Genomic DNA, 21,803 nt, shown 5'->3' on the forward strand with positions numbered 1-21,803 from the left:
TGGACGCCTTCATAGGCTGAGCAGCTCTCTCTCTCTCAGCCCGGGGCGTCTCACACTTATTCATTTCATTTTCATGTACTCTGTAATAGCAACTTTGTTTCCAGCTTGGCAGCATCAGCTAAGTGTGTCAGGCCATTTATTTCATTCATTTTTTTTTTTTTTCTCAGAGGAGTATAAATAATATTTACCTTCACTCTCACAGCTCACACGCCAAAATCTGCCTGCCCTGTGTGCGTGTCTCTGTCTGGATATTTACTTGTCTCATTGTCTATGTATCTCGTGAGTCTGAAATCACCTAAAGCATCACTCTCTGAGCAGTTTGTTTAAAGTTGCCATAGAATGCATTGATACAATATTTTAAATTGTTCTCTGATATCTACATAGAAGGTATGTGGCTTAGGTAAGGGCAAAAATTCTCCAGAACCGGTTTTACATGTGCATTTACAACCCTAGGATTTCTCCCTAGAATTAAATGGTCTATTATTGGCTTATTTGGAAGGGTCATGAATAATAATGTTGAGCTCTGCTCTGATTGGCTGTTTCACAGTTCGGCTCATTTCAGTAGCTCACAGCAGGAAAGAAACACAGGGAGGAAAATATATATTTAAATACTCTGTCTCGCAGTTATATCGTCGGGTAATTATACGGTATATAAAATGCGGGCATCAGGGAGCCCTATTAATATGCGGGGAACTGAAACCGCTTTCAAATGCACAATCGCTTTTACTTTTACTTTCACTTTCGCTTTCGAGATTCGCGATCGCACGAACTCTGTTTATACTATGGAGCGGCAGTACTTACCACACATTTTACAAGATCAGATGCTTGTCAGTGGTGCTCAGGATCTGTAAATCATTCGCCATCATTCTCAGTCATCTCTCCTTACTCTGTTTATGTAGTAAGTGAAATCTTATGTACTGTAATTTAACAGGTTACCGCTAGCAAGGAGCTAACCATGTCCCTTTAGTGGCTCGCATTATTTTATTAGAATGCGTTATTTGCTTTCCGTGCCTTTCTGAATACAGACACCAACCCATCCCTGCACTTCACATCCCCTGCACAGCCTGGAACATAACATTTATTTCCATGATCTGCCATTATATTCTATGGCACCTTTAACGGTATTGATCCGCGTAAGTGTGGATGTGGCTTTGTATCTGACTGCTTCTCTTTATCATGACATCTCTAAATTATCAGAAGTAAGGGCTACATTTCCCAAACATCGGTGTAGAGACATCTCCTGAGGAGGTTAGATTGGCTATTATCTGCTTAGCCCATACAGGGCACTGAAGCCTTCATTTAGTCTCTCGCTCAGGCAGCTGGTGATTCTGTCAGTACTCATGGCGTCCCATTCCCCTCGTGTCACAGCACAACCTGTTCGGCTTGTATGCTGCCACTCATGAGTTGTTAGTCGACCCACACAGAATCCGATTGTTTTTTAACATTATCTAAACTGATTAAGGGGGAATGTGTGCACTAGTGTTGTCAAAAGTACCGGTCGGTACTTTTGACAACGCTAGACTGTGCAGATTTGAATATGGTAAAATGTGCAAATGGAAGCTGAGAGAGTTATCAGAAATTAGCCAAAATTTGCTAAAGTGTTCAGAATGGTTTCTAGGGCTTTGTGTGTTTGTGCCACAGAGTTTAAGGTACAACTGTGGTTAATGGTGCATCGTGCTGCATGAAGCATCTGCAGTATACATGCAATGAAATGTCTGACAGATCTGGATTTCAACCTTTGACATTTTTGGTGAAATGCTAGTTGCATCCTTTCTGTTTAATGTCATCTGAAACAATTCTGAAGAAGTCCTTAGAGCTTTCCTTTGAGGGCACAGTGCAGGCCGAGTCATTAGTTCTTTCCTTAAGTGACTCCTGCTAATGTGCTTTAACATTCACAACAGCTAGTCTGTCAAGGGACAACTTTTGTCATCAATTTCGCCTTTATTTAGTCAGTGAAGTTTTTTTTTCGAAACCTCATATGCTTCTGAAAGACATTTATGCTATGACCTGTACAGATTAGGGGTCTAACGATTCCCATTATAAACAAACCAAATGGTTCACTGCCCACATCTCATGTTTAACCATGTCTCTGTAAATACTGTTCATTGAATTTTGTTAAGAGTAATTATGGTAATTCTCCGTTTTGACAGTTTATCCTGCAGTAATGGCATTGAGTCGTCTTCTTTTGATTTAGTTATTTGTGATTTGCGTTAAAAGAAGTGGAAACATCATCGATACTAATGATTTCTCACTAGCGCAGTGCTGGAACAGTTGAAATATTGAATATGTATCTCACTTGTTTTTGAGCATTACTCTGGACCATGAGAATGAGATACTGAATGTCTGTTTACAGGAGTTGTTCTCTAACAAATGAAAAAGTCATCATTTACACGCTTTTATGTCATTCCAAACCTGTATGAATTTCTTTCTTCTGTGTAACATTTTAAAAGATGTCTTTTGTGTTTTTATCTCTACAATGAAAGTCAGTGGGGTTAGTGTTATTTATTAATATATTATTTATATTCTTTTGTGTGCCACGGAAAGAAAGTAAGTCATGTAGGTTTGGAAAAACATGAAGAAAAAAATGATGAAAGAATTTTTATTTTTGAGTGAGCTATCACTTTAACATACACTACTGTTCAGAAGTTTTGGGTCTATTATGCACACCAAGGTTGTATTTATTTGATAAAAATACAGTTAAAACAGTCATATTGACAAAGGTGGACAGTAATGAAATACATTTACTTGAGTATCTGTGCTTTACTTAAGTTTAATTTTTTCTTATGACTTTAACTTCACTACATTTGAAAGACAAATATCGTACTTTTCACTCCACTACATTTCTATCAAGGTCCTTGAAGTAGAAAGTCATTACAATGTAGCAGACTTTTTTGACAGCCTATCAGTAATCACTCTTCTAGGGTTACATGGAGTGATTTAAGTAATATTTGACCAGCAGTATCTGTACTTTCACTCAAGTAATGGAGTTGTGTACTTTGTCCACCTCATATTGAGAAATATTACTATTGTTTAAAAATCGTTGTGCTGCTTAGTATTTTTGTGTAAAACATGATATATTTTTTCAGAAATGATGTATGTATGTATGCTCTCATGAAGTGTCAAAATGGTGCTAAAGACAGTTTTGTTTGGTTTTTCGCCCAACTCCCACCCCCAACCTGCCAGGTCCTCCACCAGTCCTTGCTACGGCTCTCATTATTTACAAATTAATCATTGCCTGCAGGTGACCTTCAGTTCTGGGCACTCTCGCAGGTGCACGTTTCTAGTCTTTTCTCTTCAGACATAAACACTGCATGCTGTAATAACAGCCTGTACCTTTCCCACCTTTCCTGCCATCAACACCTCTGATCTGACACGCCCGTCTCCTGATTCTTGTACCACATTTCATTACAAATTGTGCTTCTCTCCTCTAGGGAGGCTAATGAAGAGGCCGTCTGTTGTAGATTCTGTTTCACACACAGGGAGGAATGGCATGCGTTCTCCGTAATGCGACGAGCGATGAAGCTTTCTTCCTTTTTTTTTTTTTTTTTTTTTCTTCTCCCGGAGTGTCATAAAGATGGCAGTTCATTAGACGTCGCACTTTCATATCATCTGTCAGTGGCACCTATTGATGTAATGGCACCTCGTCTGGTGTCTTCCCGCCGGCGAGCTCTGATTTTAATTTCTTGGCCTAATGAAGCGTCGCAGCTGGGATGTGGGAGTGGTGGAAAGCGTAGCTCGGCTAAAACAGGGACTTTTTGCGCTTTAGTAAACACAGCCACAGGGATGGAGTCCTGGCAATGCGAACGTGATGATGTCTCCCCGACTGATATGAGGGAGGGAGGAAAATGGGCCATTTGTATTCTGTGCACAGCATCTGCTCTATCTAAGATGTCCCATTACTTTTGCTAAGGAAAGGCTATCATGGCTTTCTGCATTAAAGAGATCATACTCTCCCTTTTCCCCTCTCTGTCACTTTGTGCAACAACGGCATAGTCTAATTCGCTGACATTTCGGCTGTTCGGTCACATGGTGTTTGCTGGGCTCATGCCGTCATTTACACAAATGAGACACTTCAAATGATGTAAGTGGCTCATAACATGACAAACTGTCATGTGTGTCATGAACAAGTAGAGTAATAACCTATAAAGCTGAAGTAATCGCTGGTGCCTAGGTATCCCATCATCCTTAGTGTCTAGACGCTCATGGTGTTGCGGTGGCATTAATGCAGGTCTCTCCCAGCTGTGTTCAGCCAATAAACATCTTAAAGCAAGAAGCCGAATGAGAAATTAGCGTGTTTTCGTGGTAGTTGGTTAATTACAGAGTGTCTCGTTATCCTGGATGACACTGATTAGCTTCCGTCTCATTTCTGTTTGATTGGACTTGAGGTGGGTGTGTGTGTGTATGTGAGTGGGTCTGTGTGCTCCAGCTCGGGTTGATTGGGTTAATCAGTAGAGCAGTGGATAGCAGGATGGGAGGCTAATTCTAGCAGAGAGTTACCTCTCTCTTCTCTGTGATCAACAACAGGCCCATCCCACCAAACATACACCACAAATTACCCGTTCCCCTCTTTCTTCTCATCTTCAGGCTTTCTAATCGCTCCTCTCATCCATCACACACACTCTGATGTGCCAGTTCTAGTCTTAAACATGCAAAAGCGTCTTTTTGTACGACTCATGCCACGTGTTCGCCTGGTCGGGCTCAATGAACTGTCAGGTAGACATTCTCTACAAACATGATGATAAATGTGCAGAGTCTTTGTTAGGAAGGCCTGGCTGATTCTCAGATGAGCTCTCACATCCTTTTAAACAATGAGCGGCGTACACAGGCTCTCTAGGCACCTGCCAGAGGAGTAGCCCAAACCCTCCCCTGCCCTGTCAGAGAGTCCAGGTCTGTGTAAAGTAGATGGTGGGAAAATACTCTCTCGGTTGTATGGCGGCTTAAAGTATAAACTGTTTACTAGGCTTGAATTATTGACTTAAAACCTGTTTGCATTTCTCCAAAGGCTGCTGATAAGCGGGACATTTTGCCAGTCACATCCTGTCAGACTTATTTCTGCGTGAATTCTGCATGGTGCCTTTTACATCCCTCTCTGTATGACCCTGCCGGCCTCCTCCACTCATCCGTCAGCATTAGAGATTGAGGGATGTCGTCGCATGTAGCGTAATGATGTGTGCTAGGCTCTCTGTACAGTGGTATAGGTCGACACTGCCAGGCTGGTTTGCCGCCAACAGTCTTCATTGGCCAGCAGCTGATGCCGCCAACACCTACTCTCAGCGGCAGCTGGTTCAGGTTATTTTTAAACTTTGGAAGGATGTTTTCAATGTAGATCAAACCTGCTCATATTCAGACTGTCTAGATGCCAAGTTTGGCACATGCAAGCGGTTCTCACTTTCATCATAAAGCAGGATATGTCTCACCATCTAATTCTTAATACCTTTGCTGGCTAAATCATCTCTTAGTCTTTCATGTTTGCTATATTTTTATCTTGCTTTTTCCTAATCTTCTGAAGGCCTGTTCACACCACAACGAATGTTCTGTGTGAAAATTCGGTGTGATAAACATTTTGAATGAACGGCTGTTAATGTGTCTGTTCAGACCGACAAACATTTGCATGCTGTCAATGCAACTGATTCTTTTACTGAGAGGTGTTGTAATCTCTTTTCTATCAAACTGCAAATGAAGCTGGCTAACCAATAAGATTCACATGCACAGAAACATTGCTGTTGCATAAAACTGTGACTTGGAGTCACTCACGAATGGACCATTTTGCAAAGCGACAGTTGAATAGCAGAGGAAAAATCCAAAGCAGCTCTGTTGTCTCTTTACCCTTGTATTTGGTGTTATTTGATAAGTGGGTGTGTGAAATGGAAAACTGTGTAGCGCTTTGCATACTTTGGTAAATGGAGTATTTCTGCTTTTCTATAAGTGCCACTTGCTGTCAGAGACAGTTCATTCTTAAATTTGAAGGTTTGAAAACACTCATTTTCAGAATAGTAATGATCTCAAACATGCATCAATTTGACACTAACTATCAGCTAGAAGGACTTGAGTAGACCCATTCTGTGTTCACCACAATGTCAGCCCACAGCCTTGTGATTTCCATCTACCCTCCCTAATAAATCAATAAGACTTAGCATTAACTGGCAGTCAGCACTGATATAAGTCAATTTACACAAGCAGACACGGAGTGATGGAAGCCGATTGTAGATGGCCACAAGGGCAATGACTGTGTGCATAATCATTTCTATGTTGAATGAAAAGAGTCTTCAATTCAGAGGAATTCAGCTGGGAGTTAAGGCCATTCTATGTGAGTGGCTTCTTGAGAGAAAGAGATGTTTTTTTTGTTTTTTTTATGTGAAGCTTTACTGTAGTTTTTAATAGTAGAGAGGAAGTAAAGGACTCTGGGATAGCTCACACACACAGAAACAGAACCGAATGTGTGCATGCATTTTATAGTGTCTCAACACGTACCAGCATGTACACCCACTCAGAGTCGTTCATAAGGATCATTTGTTTTATTTCAGCTGGTATTGAGGTTCTCAACAATAATGGCCCTAGTTTACAAAATGGCTTGCCAAGCATGTTCAATTTAAAACCCTGTCAGTATTTCTACTTAGTTATGATGAGCCATCAGTAAGTGTGCCCATAAGCTGTCATAACATCTCATAACCTCCCATCAGTCAGAACTGCTTACTTAGGACCTGTGGTTGGGGCTTGAGGTCTGGCTCAGCAGTCCTATGGGAGGGAAGTGCTCCAGGAGCTTATGAACCATTAAACATTCATTAACTGAGTGAGTAAAAGAAAGCAAGAAAGAAATCAGGAGAGAGAGAAAAATGAGAATGAACATATGTCAGTGAACTGAAGATGGGTTTATCACGGTTGTCCTTCATCCAGGTCATCATAGGATATCTGGCAGAATTAATTAATATATAACTAGATCATATTTCTCATTATTTACTCATATAAGATGTTTTCATAGTTGACAATCATGAAAAAACTAGACATTTAACCATCATGCATTGTGACATCATATAACTCACGGATGGTTGTGTGAGTTGCCTCTCCATGCTCTACCAAATATATATATATAAAACTCTGAAAGTTAGCAATTGTTATATCTCTAATGTGGTTTAAAGGTTAGTTATTTTTACGTTTTGTCACGGTTCACAACTCATCATAGCAAAAAAAAAAAATACAATATAATAGTTTGATACAATAGACCATGGTATCCCATCAAGTGCATAGCCTTACAGTGGTTTAGTTCTTATCTTAAAGATAATAACTTTTTCTGTAGTTTTCAGCAAGTTCTTCTCATCTTCAGCCCCAATTGTTAGTGGGGTTCCTCAGGGGTCTATATTGAGTCCCCCTTTTCTTTTCTTTTTTTAATCTTCCTCTTGGAAGTATTATTGGGCAACATATTACTTTTTATTTCTTTGCTGATAACTCTCCGCTATAAACCCCTGAAATCTAGATGTTGCCTGGTTATTAAGCTTGGTAATCATTTTCCTTCAATTTTGCTTCATTCGCTTCAGAAATTCGGGTGTCATTATTGAACTTTGAGTCAAACACATTAACTCGGTTATTAAGAATAGTTGAGCTACAAATCATTTCTAAAAAAATTTTGTTTTTTCAGGATTTGGAGAAAGTTATTAACATTTTTATTTCCTCACAATTGTTGTGATTCTGTCTTGATCTTCGTCAATCTTCACTCTCACACATCTTCAGATGTTCCAGAATGCTGCTGCAAGGCTGTTAACATCGGCTAAAAAAAATATGATCATATCACTCCAATTTTAGTCTCCCTTCACTGGCTTCCGGTTTATTTTAGGATCCAGTTTAAGATGATGTTTGTTTTTAAAGCCCTTAATGATCAAGCCCCATCGTACTTTAAAGATCTGCTAGATAAGTAAGGTACGATAAGATCTTTAAAGATCTTCTGATAAAGCACTTTAGCATGTCCCACAATCTTGTCTAAAATTTATGGGCTGATACAACTTTTGGAATCAGCTACCTTGCACCTTGAAAGTTAACTATAATTGAAAGTCAGTTATTGTTTTCTCTACTCTATGGATTAAAGCTTAGTTGCAGTGTTGTCTAATATTTGAAAGTTTGTTTTTGTAATCTCTAGCAGTTTAAACTTTATTTTATTTCAAGCTTAATTATGTTGCTAACTTTCTGAAGTTAGCTATTGATACGTCTCTGATGTTTAAAGGTTAGTTATTGTAACTGTTTGACAGTTGTTAGTGTTGCTATATACCCTCTAGTGCAGGGGTACTCAAGTTCAGAGGCCAAGCGGGCCGCATTTAAACTACATACGATGCGAAGGGCCACAAATTACAATTTGCATCATCAGACTTTAAGACAATATTTACTATATTGAACAGAGTAGCCTATTGAACAAACTCAAAATGCTAAAACTAAAAACATTCTTGAGCAAACATAGTTCACACAGTACTTAGAAGTATTATTTTTCATATTTATATTAACTATATTGTATCAATATTTTATTTTTAAAATAGATATCACTATTCTCCCACCATGATTCTGGAAAAAAAAAAAAAACAGACAACTAAACAAAATAACATGTAATTTACCAGAGTTTCTAGAAAAGAAAATTGCTGCTGTCTATTTATAGAATACAATATTCAATGAATTGATAAAAAAGTTAAACAAATGATTCATAACTCATAACTTCATGACTTGCTCATAAAGACTTCACTTGTTTCATTCCTGAATGAATCAATGCTTTTGGAACTAATGTCAGTTTAAGTCACTTGTCTCCACCTGCTGGCATTATGTTGTAATTGATACAATCTTTATTTGAAGCGTGGTCACTTTCAAAAAGGTGATTTATTCTCTTTTGATCGCTAGACAGCAGTGTTTATTTCCGAACTATAAACTTTAATTCCAGTACTGCTGTGATTATTTGAATGTTTGTAACACAGAAATAACGATACAAAAGACTTTGTAAAGATGTTTCATATAAGTAAACTGCTCTCTCTGGATCAGCGGCAGCGTGAGCGCAGATTTGAACATTACATTGTGATGTAAGACTTTAATAGACATATGAATCCTGTCATTTATGAACAAGATTGCATGGGTGATTGAATCAGTTCGCGATCTGACTATTTATTTAAATATCCAACAGTATACGACAATAAACATACGACGCGACAATATATGGTTTAACTGTGTTCTTCAAGCCATCTCTGGTATTTTCATAATAATAAAGTATATTTATAATCCAATGATAATCGACATTGCCTTTATCGTATAGAATATATTATCTGCCTCGTTCTGTGACAAAAAACCGCACATCAGCTCACAAAATGAAGTTATTTCAAACACTCGACTGATGTTGTGGAGTAAAATCATGTTGTCCTCTTTTGTTGGACAACGCTTCTCTTTTAAGTTGTTTGGGGCGTGCCGCGCGTGGTTAGTTACAGCACTTGCAGAGATCGAGCAGCTTTTACTACTGCGATTGTATAGGCTACATTTAATTTAAAAAAAATCAAACTGCCTAATATTTTGAGCGCAAACTGTAATAAAAATACATTAATCTTCAGCAATCTTCAGGGCCACAAAATTAATGTATCTGGCCCGCGGGCCGCCTGTTGAGTGCCCCTGCTCTAGTGGTTTAAAGGTTAGTTATTCTTATGTTTGATAATGAGTATGTTATATATCTAGCAGTTATAAGGTTAGTTATTTTCTCTAATTTTTTGAAGGTTAATTATGTTTATGGTGGTATATAGGTTAGTTATATCTTAAATTTTTAGTTTAGCTATTGTGATGCTTAAACTGTTTGTAAGTTTTGTAATTGTTACTGTATATCTTTAACAGTCTGAACTGCAGAAATTGTCCTAGATAACCTGTCAAGCGCTTAGCAGGAAAAGGTGCTGCAATGTAAGCAAGCATTGCAGGACTCTCACATTTGCTCATAATGAGGCGGCAAGGCCTACAGTGCATGACTCACGAGCTGGACTTGTATTTTCCTTTTCAGCGGAGACCAGACTAACATCAATTAGTTCTTGCTTTAGAGATATTACCAATATTAGCTTTAGACATATTATTTTGAAATGCAAAATAGTTTGTACAAATGCACACACTCACTCTTTGCCTGATCCATGCATTGCTGATTCTGGCTGTGTACCGAGGGTCAGGAGAAAATCTTATTAGCAGCCATTACAGAACGCTCTGCCTTCTTTCTCCTGCATTCTCTCTTTACCACTTTGTGTCCATCTCCCCTCTCCCTGCATATCTCTAGCAATCTCTCTCTCCCTCCCTCCTGTCTCTGTGCCTCCATCCCCATGGGTGTAAACATGCAGAGATGCACCTGGCTCTCTGTTTTACATTCATGAGTGAGTAAAGCCTGTAGCATCTGCGCCTGTGCCTCCCCCACACACGTGCAAATGACCGAACCCAGAGAGCTAGAGAACCATAATGCTGCACTGTCTGGTGTGCTGCTTTGCTTTGGCAACATTCAGTCCAATATTTTAATTTTTTTGTTCACGTGACCTGTTAAATTTGGCTTATATCAGACACTGGTTTAAACAAGTGACATTCCTAATCTGCTACCCAACATCCTTACCCTGACAAATTCATCATAATATCATCAACTAATTTAAGAATGTCATTTTGTCTCTTTATAAAATCAGAAAATCTTTGGACAGTATTACATGTCAGTAATATTTTTTTAAACATTTAATTTTGTACTTTGTCTAATACTTCATATAGTGATTCATGTCAACTGCATTGAACTGTGTTGTGAATTTAGTTAACTTTTGAGGAATTATATTGCTTTTCCTTTTAGGTTAGCAGTGATCTCTTGTACTGTATGCCAGCTCATGTAACTGAATTGCTTTCCTCTGCTGTTCCAGTGGGTGCCGGTGCTGGTGGACTTCAGGAGGAAGGATTCTGTGTGGGGATTTGTGTCTTCTTCAGACATCACCCTGCACTTAGGAGACTACAACATGGATGGCTTTCCTGATGCCCTTGTCATCCTCCGTAACACCAGTGCTAGGTAAGTCAGCATCAGTGCTGGGTAGCCAAAATCTGTACTCAAGTACAAATAATGTTGTTTATTTATCAATAATTACTCAAGTAGGAGCAAAAGTCATGATACAATTGATTATTTGAGTAAGAGGAAGAGAGCATCCAGTGAAATTACTGCTCAAATAATGAGTGCGGTTTACATAGGATCTGATCAAAGTTCAGAATAAAGCACTGGTGGTGATAATGGTGAAATGTGACCCTGGACCACAAAACCAGTCTTAAGTCGCTGGTGTATATTTGTAGCAATAGCCAAAAATACATTGTATGGGTCAAAATTATTGATTTTTCTTTTATGCCAAAAATCATTAGGATATTAAGTAATGATCATGTTCCATGAAGATATTTTGTAAATTTCTCACCGTAAATGTATAAAAATTTCATTTTTGATTAGTAATATGCATTGCTAAGAACTTCATTTGGACAACTTTAAAGGCGATTTTCTCAGTATTTAGATTTTTTGCACCCTCAGATTCCAGATTTTCAAATAGTTGTGTATCGGCCAAATTTATTCAGCTTTCAAATGATGTATAAATCTCAATTTCGAAAAATTGACACTTAAGACTGGTTTTGTGGTCCAGGGTCACAAATGGTGAAAAAAGTATATGAATGGAGACATTATGAAACTGTGAACATGTTTCATAATGCAGATGGTCACCTAAAAATGGGAAGATGTATACACATCTTTGGTTTTGGGTGGAGAACTAAAATCGTATCTCTATAAATCAGTAGATTTGCACATCACCAGATTTACAAAAACAAAATACTTTCCTTGAATTGAGGACCTACTCTCAAGAAGTTTTTTTCTTCACACAAGTTACTTAAGGAAATTTTGTCAGAGAACTTGTAGAGCATTACGACCCACCTCTCAAAGGCAGTGGCTTGTGTGTTAAAAAGTGAGTCCACCTCGTTTCAGCTTCTTTTTTCTTTGCAGGAAATTTTTTTTTTATCAAAATGAAATCGCAAAGAAAGGAACTATGTTTTGACTTTTAAACGTAAAAACTCTAAGCACCATGAAACTTTTAAATTACATTTTTAAACCAAGCAAGTCGTGCCTAAACATTTTTGCAAACATATAAGTATTTTACTTCCTAAGAAACAATCCAGGGCTAAAACCTTACCTTTATTACTTTTCCTTTTATCCAAATAGGATCTTTTTGATACTGCCACAGTAGCTGTTTTTCAAAGCACAGCAGCGTTTTTCCTTCTCTTTTTTTTTCTCCTTCAAAGAATTTAAACTAAGTTGGAGGATTTCTTGGATGATCCTGATAAAACAAGACTTTGGGAGACTTTCTACCCTTCTGGGGCATTTTATGTTTTTCCTCTCCACTTATAATATTGCTCAGCATACATGATCTTATTCCACCCTCTTTCTGAGCATGCTGCATTCATGTTGATAAATTTGCTTATGGTTGTGACATAAGCATAATTTCAAAATTATCCGGTTTTTTAGCTTTCTGTAAATGGACTGCGGAGATAATTTGCATGTTCTAAAGTATGTATGTCATGCATCAAACATTTTTTTTTAAATGATTTTTTTAATATATATCCTTCCATTGAACAGCTTAAAATACCATTTTTTACATCAGGGGTCTCCAACCTTTTTTACACCGTGGACCGGTTACGGTTTGAAAAAAAATCTTGCGGACCGGGGTGGGGGATTGGTTCTGGGTGTTGTGGATGCATGGGGTCTTTAAAACAGGTCTATGCATTTATACTGTTATCAGCACATGTCGAAGTAGATTAGTCTCTTGTCGTCTCTGAGGGAATATGCGCTATTAATGCAGCGTTAGAAAACTGTCAGTTCACTTTCACTTTCTGTATAACTGAATTTAAGACGTTCACCGGCATAACTATTGCGCAAAGTTTGCACGTTGTTTGTGATATCTATTGGCTCGCTTTTATGGTTTAAAACAGAAATATTTCCAGTATTGAGACGTAACCGCAAACCCCCATGCATATGTATCTTAAAGCAGGGATACATGAAAGAGGAATCAAATCGGTATGCCGCGCTGTCTGAAACACGTCTCTATGCTTGTGTGCGCTTCGGGTGTGTGCAAGTACAGTGCAAGTAACGAATTGAGTTCTGTTTCGTTTCTTTTTCTTGTGGTTTTAAATAGCTTGAACGTGTAAATTGGCAAATTAATCTGCGAATCGCATGCCGAACGGTGGGAACTGGACCTGGTCCATATATCACGATCAACTGCAATCCGTTTAAGCCCTAATAGCCTATATGACAGATCAGGGCAATCTTTTATTTACTAATTTAACATGAAATCGTCAAATTATTACTCCATATCAGTCGCATACAACGAAAATACAGAATAATTAGAACAATCAGTTACGCACAATAAATAACAGAGCATCATATCTATACACATTTTCCCCAGAACTTTCTCGCGACCCGATAGGAATTCTTCCACGGCCCGATAGTGGGTCGCGACCCGGTGGTTGGGGACCTCGGTTTTACATCATACATCACACTTCATTCTCTATTATGTTAACAGTGAATAAATGGCAGGGTAAAGGTTGGCTGAGTGTTGGCTAAGTGTTGCCATCAACAAAGGCGAGAGAGCGGGTGCCTGTGAAGAGCCAGAAGCTTGTCACCCGTCTTCGATCAGGCCTGATCTGAGTGAGGACAGACAGGCCTGAAAGAGCAGCAGGAAGGGCACGGATGGATTAACAGCTCTCTGATTGAGATAAGATACTAGAGGCTCTGTCGCTGGCCTCCAGGTGACTATGAGAGATGCTCCAGATGCTTTTAGAACACAAAGACAACTTCACATCGTCCTGAAGGACAGGGGATTTGTGGCCGGACTCAGAGAATCACAGAGAGTCGCTTTAGCCACACATACAGAATCCTAGAAAAATGCTTTTCTTTTTTATGATCTGCTTCGTTGTGGTCTCTAGTCTATGGTCTTCATGCTTAATACATTAGGTTGACCTAATCTTTAAGTCAGTAAAGGCTTAACCTTCCCCTTGTGTCATAAGGCTTTAGTGCTGCTATAGTCTCTTCTAATCACCCCACAGCCAATCTCATCATCAGCATTTCCACAGTAATCAGGCAACATGCATCCAGAGACCTCAGACATACACCAGAGTGTGTTCAAATCGGCCTATTGTCATTATCATCGCCTCTAATGACTAAGATGCCAAGGAGAATTATTTGATTCTCATCAGCCAGGAGCTGGATGTTAAAACCTCCTTTGCTCACAGATGGCCACTTTCTTATCTCATACCAATCTGTGCTTGGATCACTCTAAACACTCCCATGAACCTTCTCTGGTTTCTTTTTTCACACTCTTGGTGGAATCAAGAGACTTGCTTCTTCAGTTTTTTGCTATTCAAATAAATAACAGGTCACACTTTATATTAAATGGCCTTAACTACTATGTACTTACATCAAAAAATAAGTACAATGTACTTATTGTGTTCATATGGTATTGCAAAACACTCCTGCTGCTATTGAGGTGGGATAGGGGTAAGGTTAGGGACAGGTTTGATGGTTTGGGTAGGTTTAAGGTATGGGTCTACTGTGTAATTACAGAAATTAATTACAGATGTAATTACATATAGGTAATTTTAAAAATATAAGTACAATGTAAAAACATGTATGTACACAATAAGTGCATTGTACCAAATGATTAATTTAAATGCAAGTACTTAGTAGTTAAGGCCACCTAATATAAAGTGGGACCAAATAACATATTCCATATTTCTATTTTTTTTTAATATTTATTGAACAATTTAATGAACAAATTCAGGATTTTGCATGTTCTGTGACTGTGTTGAATATAGGGGCTTAGTGGATTTTCTGAAGCGGGCTATATTCATGTTCATGAGGTCAGAATAAGAATGCTGATACCCATCAAACGCATGGGCATTTTGCAGTTTAGAAATGAGTGGTGGATGTGGATGCGAGTAATGTTGTCCAAGTTTCTTTCTTGTATTTTTTTTTCTCCCCCAAATGCTTTCAAACAGCCTCCAGCCCATTTTGTTAGCAAAGGTTGTCATGGTTTCTGAGGTGATAGAGTGTGTTGGAGTTTTTTTTTTTTTTTTTGAGTGAGTGGGTGGGTGGTTGGGTGAGAGAGTTTACCCAACCAGCCAGAGACATTTTCAACGTCAAAACCATTTAAAATTTAAATGAGAAGTTCACACTTCTTTTAAATGATCCATACATAGTCTTCAGCAGATTTGGCGAGTGTAAAGATTTATACTGATCTAAATGTTTCTGAACTGGATTAAACTGGATTATTCAGTGGATTAAAACGTTTGCATTTCAATTCTGTGTTTCATCTTACTGGCTCTTCAAGGGTTCTTCATCTCTCCATCCTCTTCAGCCTCAGTCCACATCATCAGCCTCTCTCTCCACTTCTCATCGGACTTCTGACACTTAGTCTCTCTAGTCTCTCTCTGTCATATCCTATCTAGGCAATATAAGATAAAGGGATGTCATTGGCAGAGAGGTGTAGGTGTAGATGCTATTTTTAACTTCCGTTGTGCCCTCTCTTACCAATCTGAATGTTTCCAAGTTGGTCTGAAATTGTAGATTTTAAATCGTAATCAGGTGCATGCACTCTTAAAAATAAAGGTGCTTAAAAGGTTCTTCACAGCGATGCCATAGAAGAACCATTTTTTGGTTCCACAAAGAACCATTCAGTCAAAGGTTCTTTTTAAAGAACCATCTCTTTCTTACCTTTTGTATAATCTGAAGAACCTTCTTTTGCCACAAAAAAACCTTGAAACAGAAAGGTTCTTCAGATGTTAAAGGTTCTTTATGGAACCATTTAGACAAAATAGGTTCTTCTATGGCATCGTGAAGCACCTGTGTTTTTAAGAGTGTGGGTGAAAAAGAAATTTTAGCAGCTATTACTTTATTTCTAAATCATAAGTGTTAATTTTGAAAGTTGCAGTTTGTTTGTGGTTGGACAACATCCTAGATGTGGTTTCTTTTTTGCACAGTCTTGCAGAACTACCAGTGGTATTTTATGCCTTTTTCACTATAGCACAGTCTTTAAGGGATTGTTCACCCAAAAGTGAAAATTGTCATCATTTACTCTCACTCATGAGTCATGTCATTCCAAACCTTTTTCTTTTGGGGAACAAAAAGGAGATATTTAAAAATTAAAAATGTTTTGTCTGTAAAATTGAAGTCAGTGGAACACACTGAATATCATTGATATATATCATGTTTGTTTTTTTTTACGACAGAGGAAAATACGTCATAGCGATTTGGAATAGCAGGAGGGTAGGAGAGTAAATTATGACAGAATTTTCATTTTTGGCTGAACTTTTCCTTAAAATCCTCTTTTGCTACTCTATTGTGATGCATTTCTGAATGAAATAGGGTATAAAACAGAATTTTTTTAAATTATTTTGTCCATCAGGAATTGACTTGATTGTGAAAATTAGACTTGGTTGACGTCAGCAGAACTGATGAATCATCCACATTTGGAGAAAAAACCTGCACTGAGAAAGTAAATGGGGGTCAATTTTGATTTAAAGTCAACCTCAAATGGCACACACACAAAGGGCTTTTTAGTGCTGACGTCCATATCACATCATCCACATCTATGTCCTGTTCTTGAAGCAGAGAGCAGTATGTAGTCTGTTAGATGCCCCCCATCTAAAGCACATGGTTGTGTGTGGATGTACCACTGACTTACTGCTGAAGTGGTAGTATTTGCAGGGAAGTCAGGCCTCGGTCCATCACTGACTACATGAGTCCAGCCCACATGCTGACACTGACGTGGAGGTGCTCTGGAGGAGTCACTGTATGTTTCTCTCACTGACGATCATCTCTACCTCTGACACACACATCCCCATTTTATCCTTCACTGTTTATATATAGAGATCGTTTTGTGTTAGTGTAAGTCACTGTGTGTGTCACTTTCTGAGAAAATGACTGTGGCCAAGGAAAAGTGGAGTACAGTGTCTTTTTCAGCTGAAACAACGTCAACATTTTGAGAGATTTAGAAATTGCTTTATAGCTTTATACTTCACTGATCTGTCTCTTTCTCAGCTTTGAAACTAGATATACACCAGAGACAGTGTAAGGAGGAGACGGACCACTCATAGAATAATGATGGGAGAAATCATGCCGCTCAACATGGCAGCTGTTAGAATGGAGGTTTCGTGTTTTAGTTAAAAGAGCCCAACACCTTCTTGATATAATTTGATTTCCTTCAAGCAAATGTGTGCATTAACTGGATCAACCTGAGGGGGGGGAAATAGTTTTTTTGTTTGTTTTTAAGCATGATTTGAGCTTTATTTATATTTGAGAATTATTTATTGAAAAGTTGAGGAGTGCAATTTTTATTATTTTTATTGCTTAAAAAGAGTAAAAGCCATGGAACAAAGAGTGCTTTGAAGTTTTTCACTATATAACTGTTAAGGCTTATTGAAGCTGCTAAGTTATCCAGAAAGTGAGTTTCTGCATTCTTACTCCAAGACCGCTCAGATCTACATGTTTTTAGGACATGATATTTTGCCTACCTGTCTACTATACATTCACTGACAAAACTACATATACATTTATATCTTGGCAAGGCAAGCATTTTGACTACAAATTGCATTTAATATCATAGAAGAGACTGAGCAGCATGATCTTCTGTCCTGAATTGAGTGTCAAAGTTCCAGTACTTCACATCACAAATTGCTGCTTTGAAATACATTATTTACACATAATCTTAACAGTGTTGAAGATGTCAGTCTTTGCCCATTCAAGTAGGAGCTGTATGTGTACTGTATGTATCGGCTACGAAGAAAATAGCTGCCTGAGGGCATATCTGCAGTGTGAATGGACCTAAAGCGACATTGCTACACACACAGAACTGATTCTGTGGCACGCTTTCACACAATTTACACACGTTTACTATGGATGTTTAACAGTGTGACTAGGCACGACTACAGCGCTTCAAGAGAACAAAGTGTGCATTCTCTTTCCTGTCATTTTCTTGTCACTGCTGTTTGCCTGTTGAATTCGCCCTTGGTCTGATTCAGATAGAGAGAGAGAACAGCTAAGCAAGCACACTTTTCAATCTTCTCTTTATCAGCAGATTACATGTCAAATACCTGGCCCATCTCCTACACACTCCCTTCCTTTCCCATTCGGCTCTCCTCCACTCTGGTGTCTTGCCCAGGTGCTTGTTTGGCTTTAGATGAAATGAAGAGCGGCAGAAGAGCTTGGTCATCAGCCCTCTGACTCACCAATAAAATCGCTTTAAGAGGGCTAAGAAGGACTCGCTTTGTTCATCTTCACACTGCTCTGCTCACATTGATTTTTTGTTCACTTCTGGCCTTGTAAATAATACACAATCACAGCATCTCGACCTCATTAGATTACACATTCTGCAATACGAACACATTGATCAGAATCGGGTAGCTTTTCCATGAATCCAAAGCTTCAGATCGCATCATTAGCGGCAGTGTGATCTTGTCCCTCTGATACAGCTTTAAGAAGTTGTGTAATCATTTTCCACTCAAGCATTCTGCACTGATGCAGAGATTAACCGTTGTGGACGCGAGAGAGTGACCTCTGACCTCAGAGCTAAGGGTGAGATTATGTAGACAGCAGTGGGACTGCTCCATCGCCTCTCATTTTCATGTGTCAGGCGAGGACATTGTGTCCAGATGTTTTATCAGGCTAAACAATGTTGTTCTCTGGAACACATCCAGCATGTCAGGAACTTCCTAATGGTCACATTCAAGTTCAGCTCAAGTGATTCCCATTTACTCTGTAAATAGTCTATTTATGTATGGTTTGCTTCTTAATACAAATAATGTTTTTTTGCTCTTTATTTGATCTTTACGCATTAAATGAGTACTATCAGTAGAATCTCTTTCAACCTGTTTCAGCAAGGATTTATTAAATTATCAATAAATTAAGTAGCAGTAAACACTTTTTTACAATGTTATTATGTTAAACATTATAATACAATTCAAAAGTCTGAATTCAATTAGTTATTCTCAACTAAAACTTTTTTTTTGGCCATACTTACAGGACAAAACTAAAGTTCATAGCTTTAGGAAGCACTTAAAGGGATAGTTCACCCAAAAATGAAAATTCTGTCATCAATTATGTCGTTCCAAACCTGTAAGACCTTCGTTCATCTTCAAAACATAAATTAAGATATATTTTTGATGAAATCCGAGAGCTTTCTGACACTCCATGGACAGCAAGGGAACTACCATGTTCAAGGCCCAGAAAATAATCCACGTGACATCAGTGGTTCAACCTTAATTTTATGAAGCTATAAGAATACTTTTTGTGCAAAGAAAAAATAACTTTATTCAACAATTCTTCAATTCTCTTCATTGTCAATCTTCGACATGCGTTCATGACAGTGGTGGAACCTCTGATGTCACATGGACTATTTTAACAATGTCTTTAGAACCTTTCTGGGCCTTGAATTTGGTAGTTCTGTTGCTGTCTATGGAAGGTCAGGAAGCTCTCCGATTTCATTAAAAATATCTTAATTTGTGTCCTAAGATGAACGAAGGTCTTATAGATTTGGAACGACATGAGGGTGAGTAATTAATGACAGAATTTTCATTTTTGGGTATACCAACCCTTTAATATCACAAAAAGGAACAGTAAAAATTTTGTCTCATAAGTTATATTATGTTAGCTACATCGCTTTTTTGTTGACTTGTACTATCTATAATTTATAAAAATGTGTTCAAGTAAATGCGGATCAGATGATGTAAATGTTTGGATTTCTGTTAATTCATTTCATCCATTATTTATTCATTTGCATTCATGTTTGTTAAGTCTCTCTCCATCAGTCTTTTTAAGCAGTACAGATCGCAACATAGAGCTCCACTCTGCTCCTGGCACACAGTTAACCATCCTCCGGAAATGAAGTGGCTGCTAGCTGTAATTAAATCAACTTGCCCCTGTCTCTGAGAGGAAAAGAGAGACACACATTAGACAACAACTCATGAAAATAAAGACTGATTATGATGAAAAGATAAGGGCAGAGAAAAGGAGTTTGTTTGTGCACTAAATCAAAAACAAATTTGACAAGTATGTTAGCACAGTGTGATATGTCCCTATATATGTCAGTGACTGTGTCCATGTGTTGGTTTTTGTGTTGAGATACAAGAAAGGAAAATAAACTACATTCCTGTTGCTGCATGCTGGAGTCTCTGGCTTCAGCCGTATATGATTGAGTTTGCTTAAGGCTACTCCTGTTCCTCACCTCATCCCGTCAGATGCGCCAAACTCTTCCACCGCCTGCCAGCAGCCCCTCCTACACACAAGAGGGTCATTAACGGGGTGTTTCCCAGTTCCTTCGCACTCCTCCTCTCTCTTGATCTATTACTAACTCTCTCTTTCTCTCCTGTCACTGTGTTTTGTGCATCAAAGTCGTTCTCCAGCCATGCAAATGACCCACTCGATAGGACTGCCGCTACGCCGTGGGCTAATGGTCCAACCCCCTCCCCATTCCTGCCCATTTAAGCTGAAAATTAATTAAGGTTATGCATCAACAGCCTCAGGATGCCCACCAGAGCTTGTCAGGGAAGAGGAATGATGCGTTGATCTACGGCACAGATATTTGGATGGGCGTAAGGGATTGCGCGCTCATTCCAAAGTACGTAAAACTGACTCATTTTGGTTTTATTTTATAGATTTTTTTGAAATGGTAATTGGCTGTGTCCCACCAATGAGGCTAGACATCATCTCCGCTCCCGTTAAGACCTAATGAATTTTAATGTAAAGGACACAGTTGAAAATCAAATTTATTTTCATTTGTCAATTCAAATGGAATCAGCAGAGGAAAGCACAGCTAAACAGCCAGAGGGCCGCACTGAAAATCCATTTGTCATGTACGTTAGGCTGCGGACGAGACAGTAGCCAGGCCTTTGCTCGTCTATCTGTCTCCACCTCTCGTCGCTCTTCCCTACCCACCACCAGAGCTGCCAAGAACACTTATCTGGTGATTAGAGTGGACTTGATCCAGATGTTACAATTATGAAGTGCTGGATCACATTTTTTTCCGATATCTTTCTGACATCTCTATCGAGGAACTTTTCATGGCGGTTCAGATGCAGAGGAGCTCTGTAATGAGATGTGTGGTGGTGCACACAGGTGGAGTGTGGAGGTGTGAGCTGATCTGTAGTCAGGCAGCAGGTGAATGCCCATCTTGTGGCCCAGCAGGTGTGTTCTGGTTTAGCAGAGCTCCTGAGAGACTTTATCATGCTTTCTCTCGCTCTATTTCTCTCTGTGTGCTTCTGAACTGCTCTAATCACCTTTCTGCTTCGGTGAGCCTCTCTCCTATTCCTCACCTCTGTGTCTCTTCTGACCTGCACTGCAAAGCACCGTTCAACTTACACAGACGTAGAGGTGTAGTGGTCCGTTTCTGAGCTGAATCCACCACCAATATATGTGTTGCCATGTTTGAGTTTTACTTTAGAGCTTCCAGCTCCTCGTCAATCACTTCTCATGTTGGCGTCGTGGTCACAGCCCTTTCAAGGGAAATTAGTTAATCTGGCAGCCATCTTCTAGTCATGAAGGAACAACTTCTGTTTACTTTAAAGCGGTCATGAACTGCCTTATTTTATGTTGTACTGTTCTCTGAGGTCCATTTGCAATGTTATCAAGATTTTTACATCAAAAAACATCATAATTTATTTATTTATTTTCTGTCCTGTTTGACCACCCTCATCAGAACGCTCTGTTTGAATAGGCGTGGCGGATTGTAGGCTCAGACTTAAACGCCCACTGGTGTGATTGGCTAACATATTTGACA

General features: G+C 38.8%; 1 protein-coding gene across 2 annotated transcripts in view; it reads left to right on the forward strand.

Annotated features, from left to right (window-relative positions):
• The window catches only part of itfg1 (integrin alpha FG-GAP repeat containing 1), a 133,439-nt gene that overhangs the window by 58,536 nt on the left and 53,100 nt on the right, over nucleotides 1-21,803 (forward strand). For both annotated transcript variants that reach the window (XM_058782470.1, XM_058782471.1), the window contains exon 10: nucleotides 10,878-11,020. In XM_058782470.1, coding sequence (XP_058638453.1) covers nucleotides 10,878-11,020 — 143 coding nt within the window. The remainder of the gene's footprint in view (nucleotides 1-10,877; nucleotides 11,021-21,803) is intronic.

The sequence above is a fragment of the Onychostoma macrolepis genome, chromosome 07 (genome assembly GCF_012432095.1).
Source record: "Onychostoma macrolepis isolate SWU-2019 chromosome 07, ASM1243209v1, whole genome shotgun sequence".
NCBI classification, from domain to species: domain Eukaryota; kingdom Metazoa; phylum Chordata; class Actinopteri; order Cypriniformes; family Cyprinidae; genus Onychostoma; species Onychostoma macrolepis.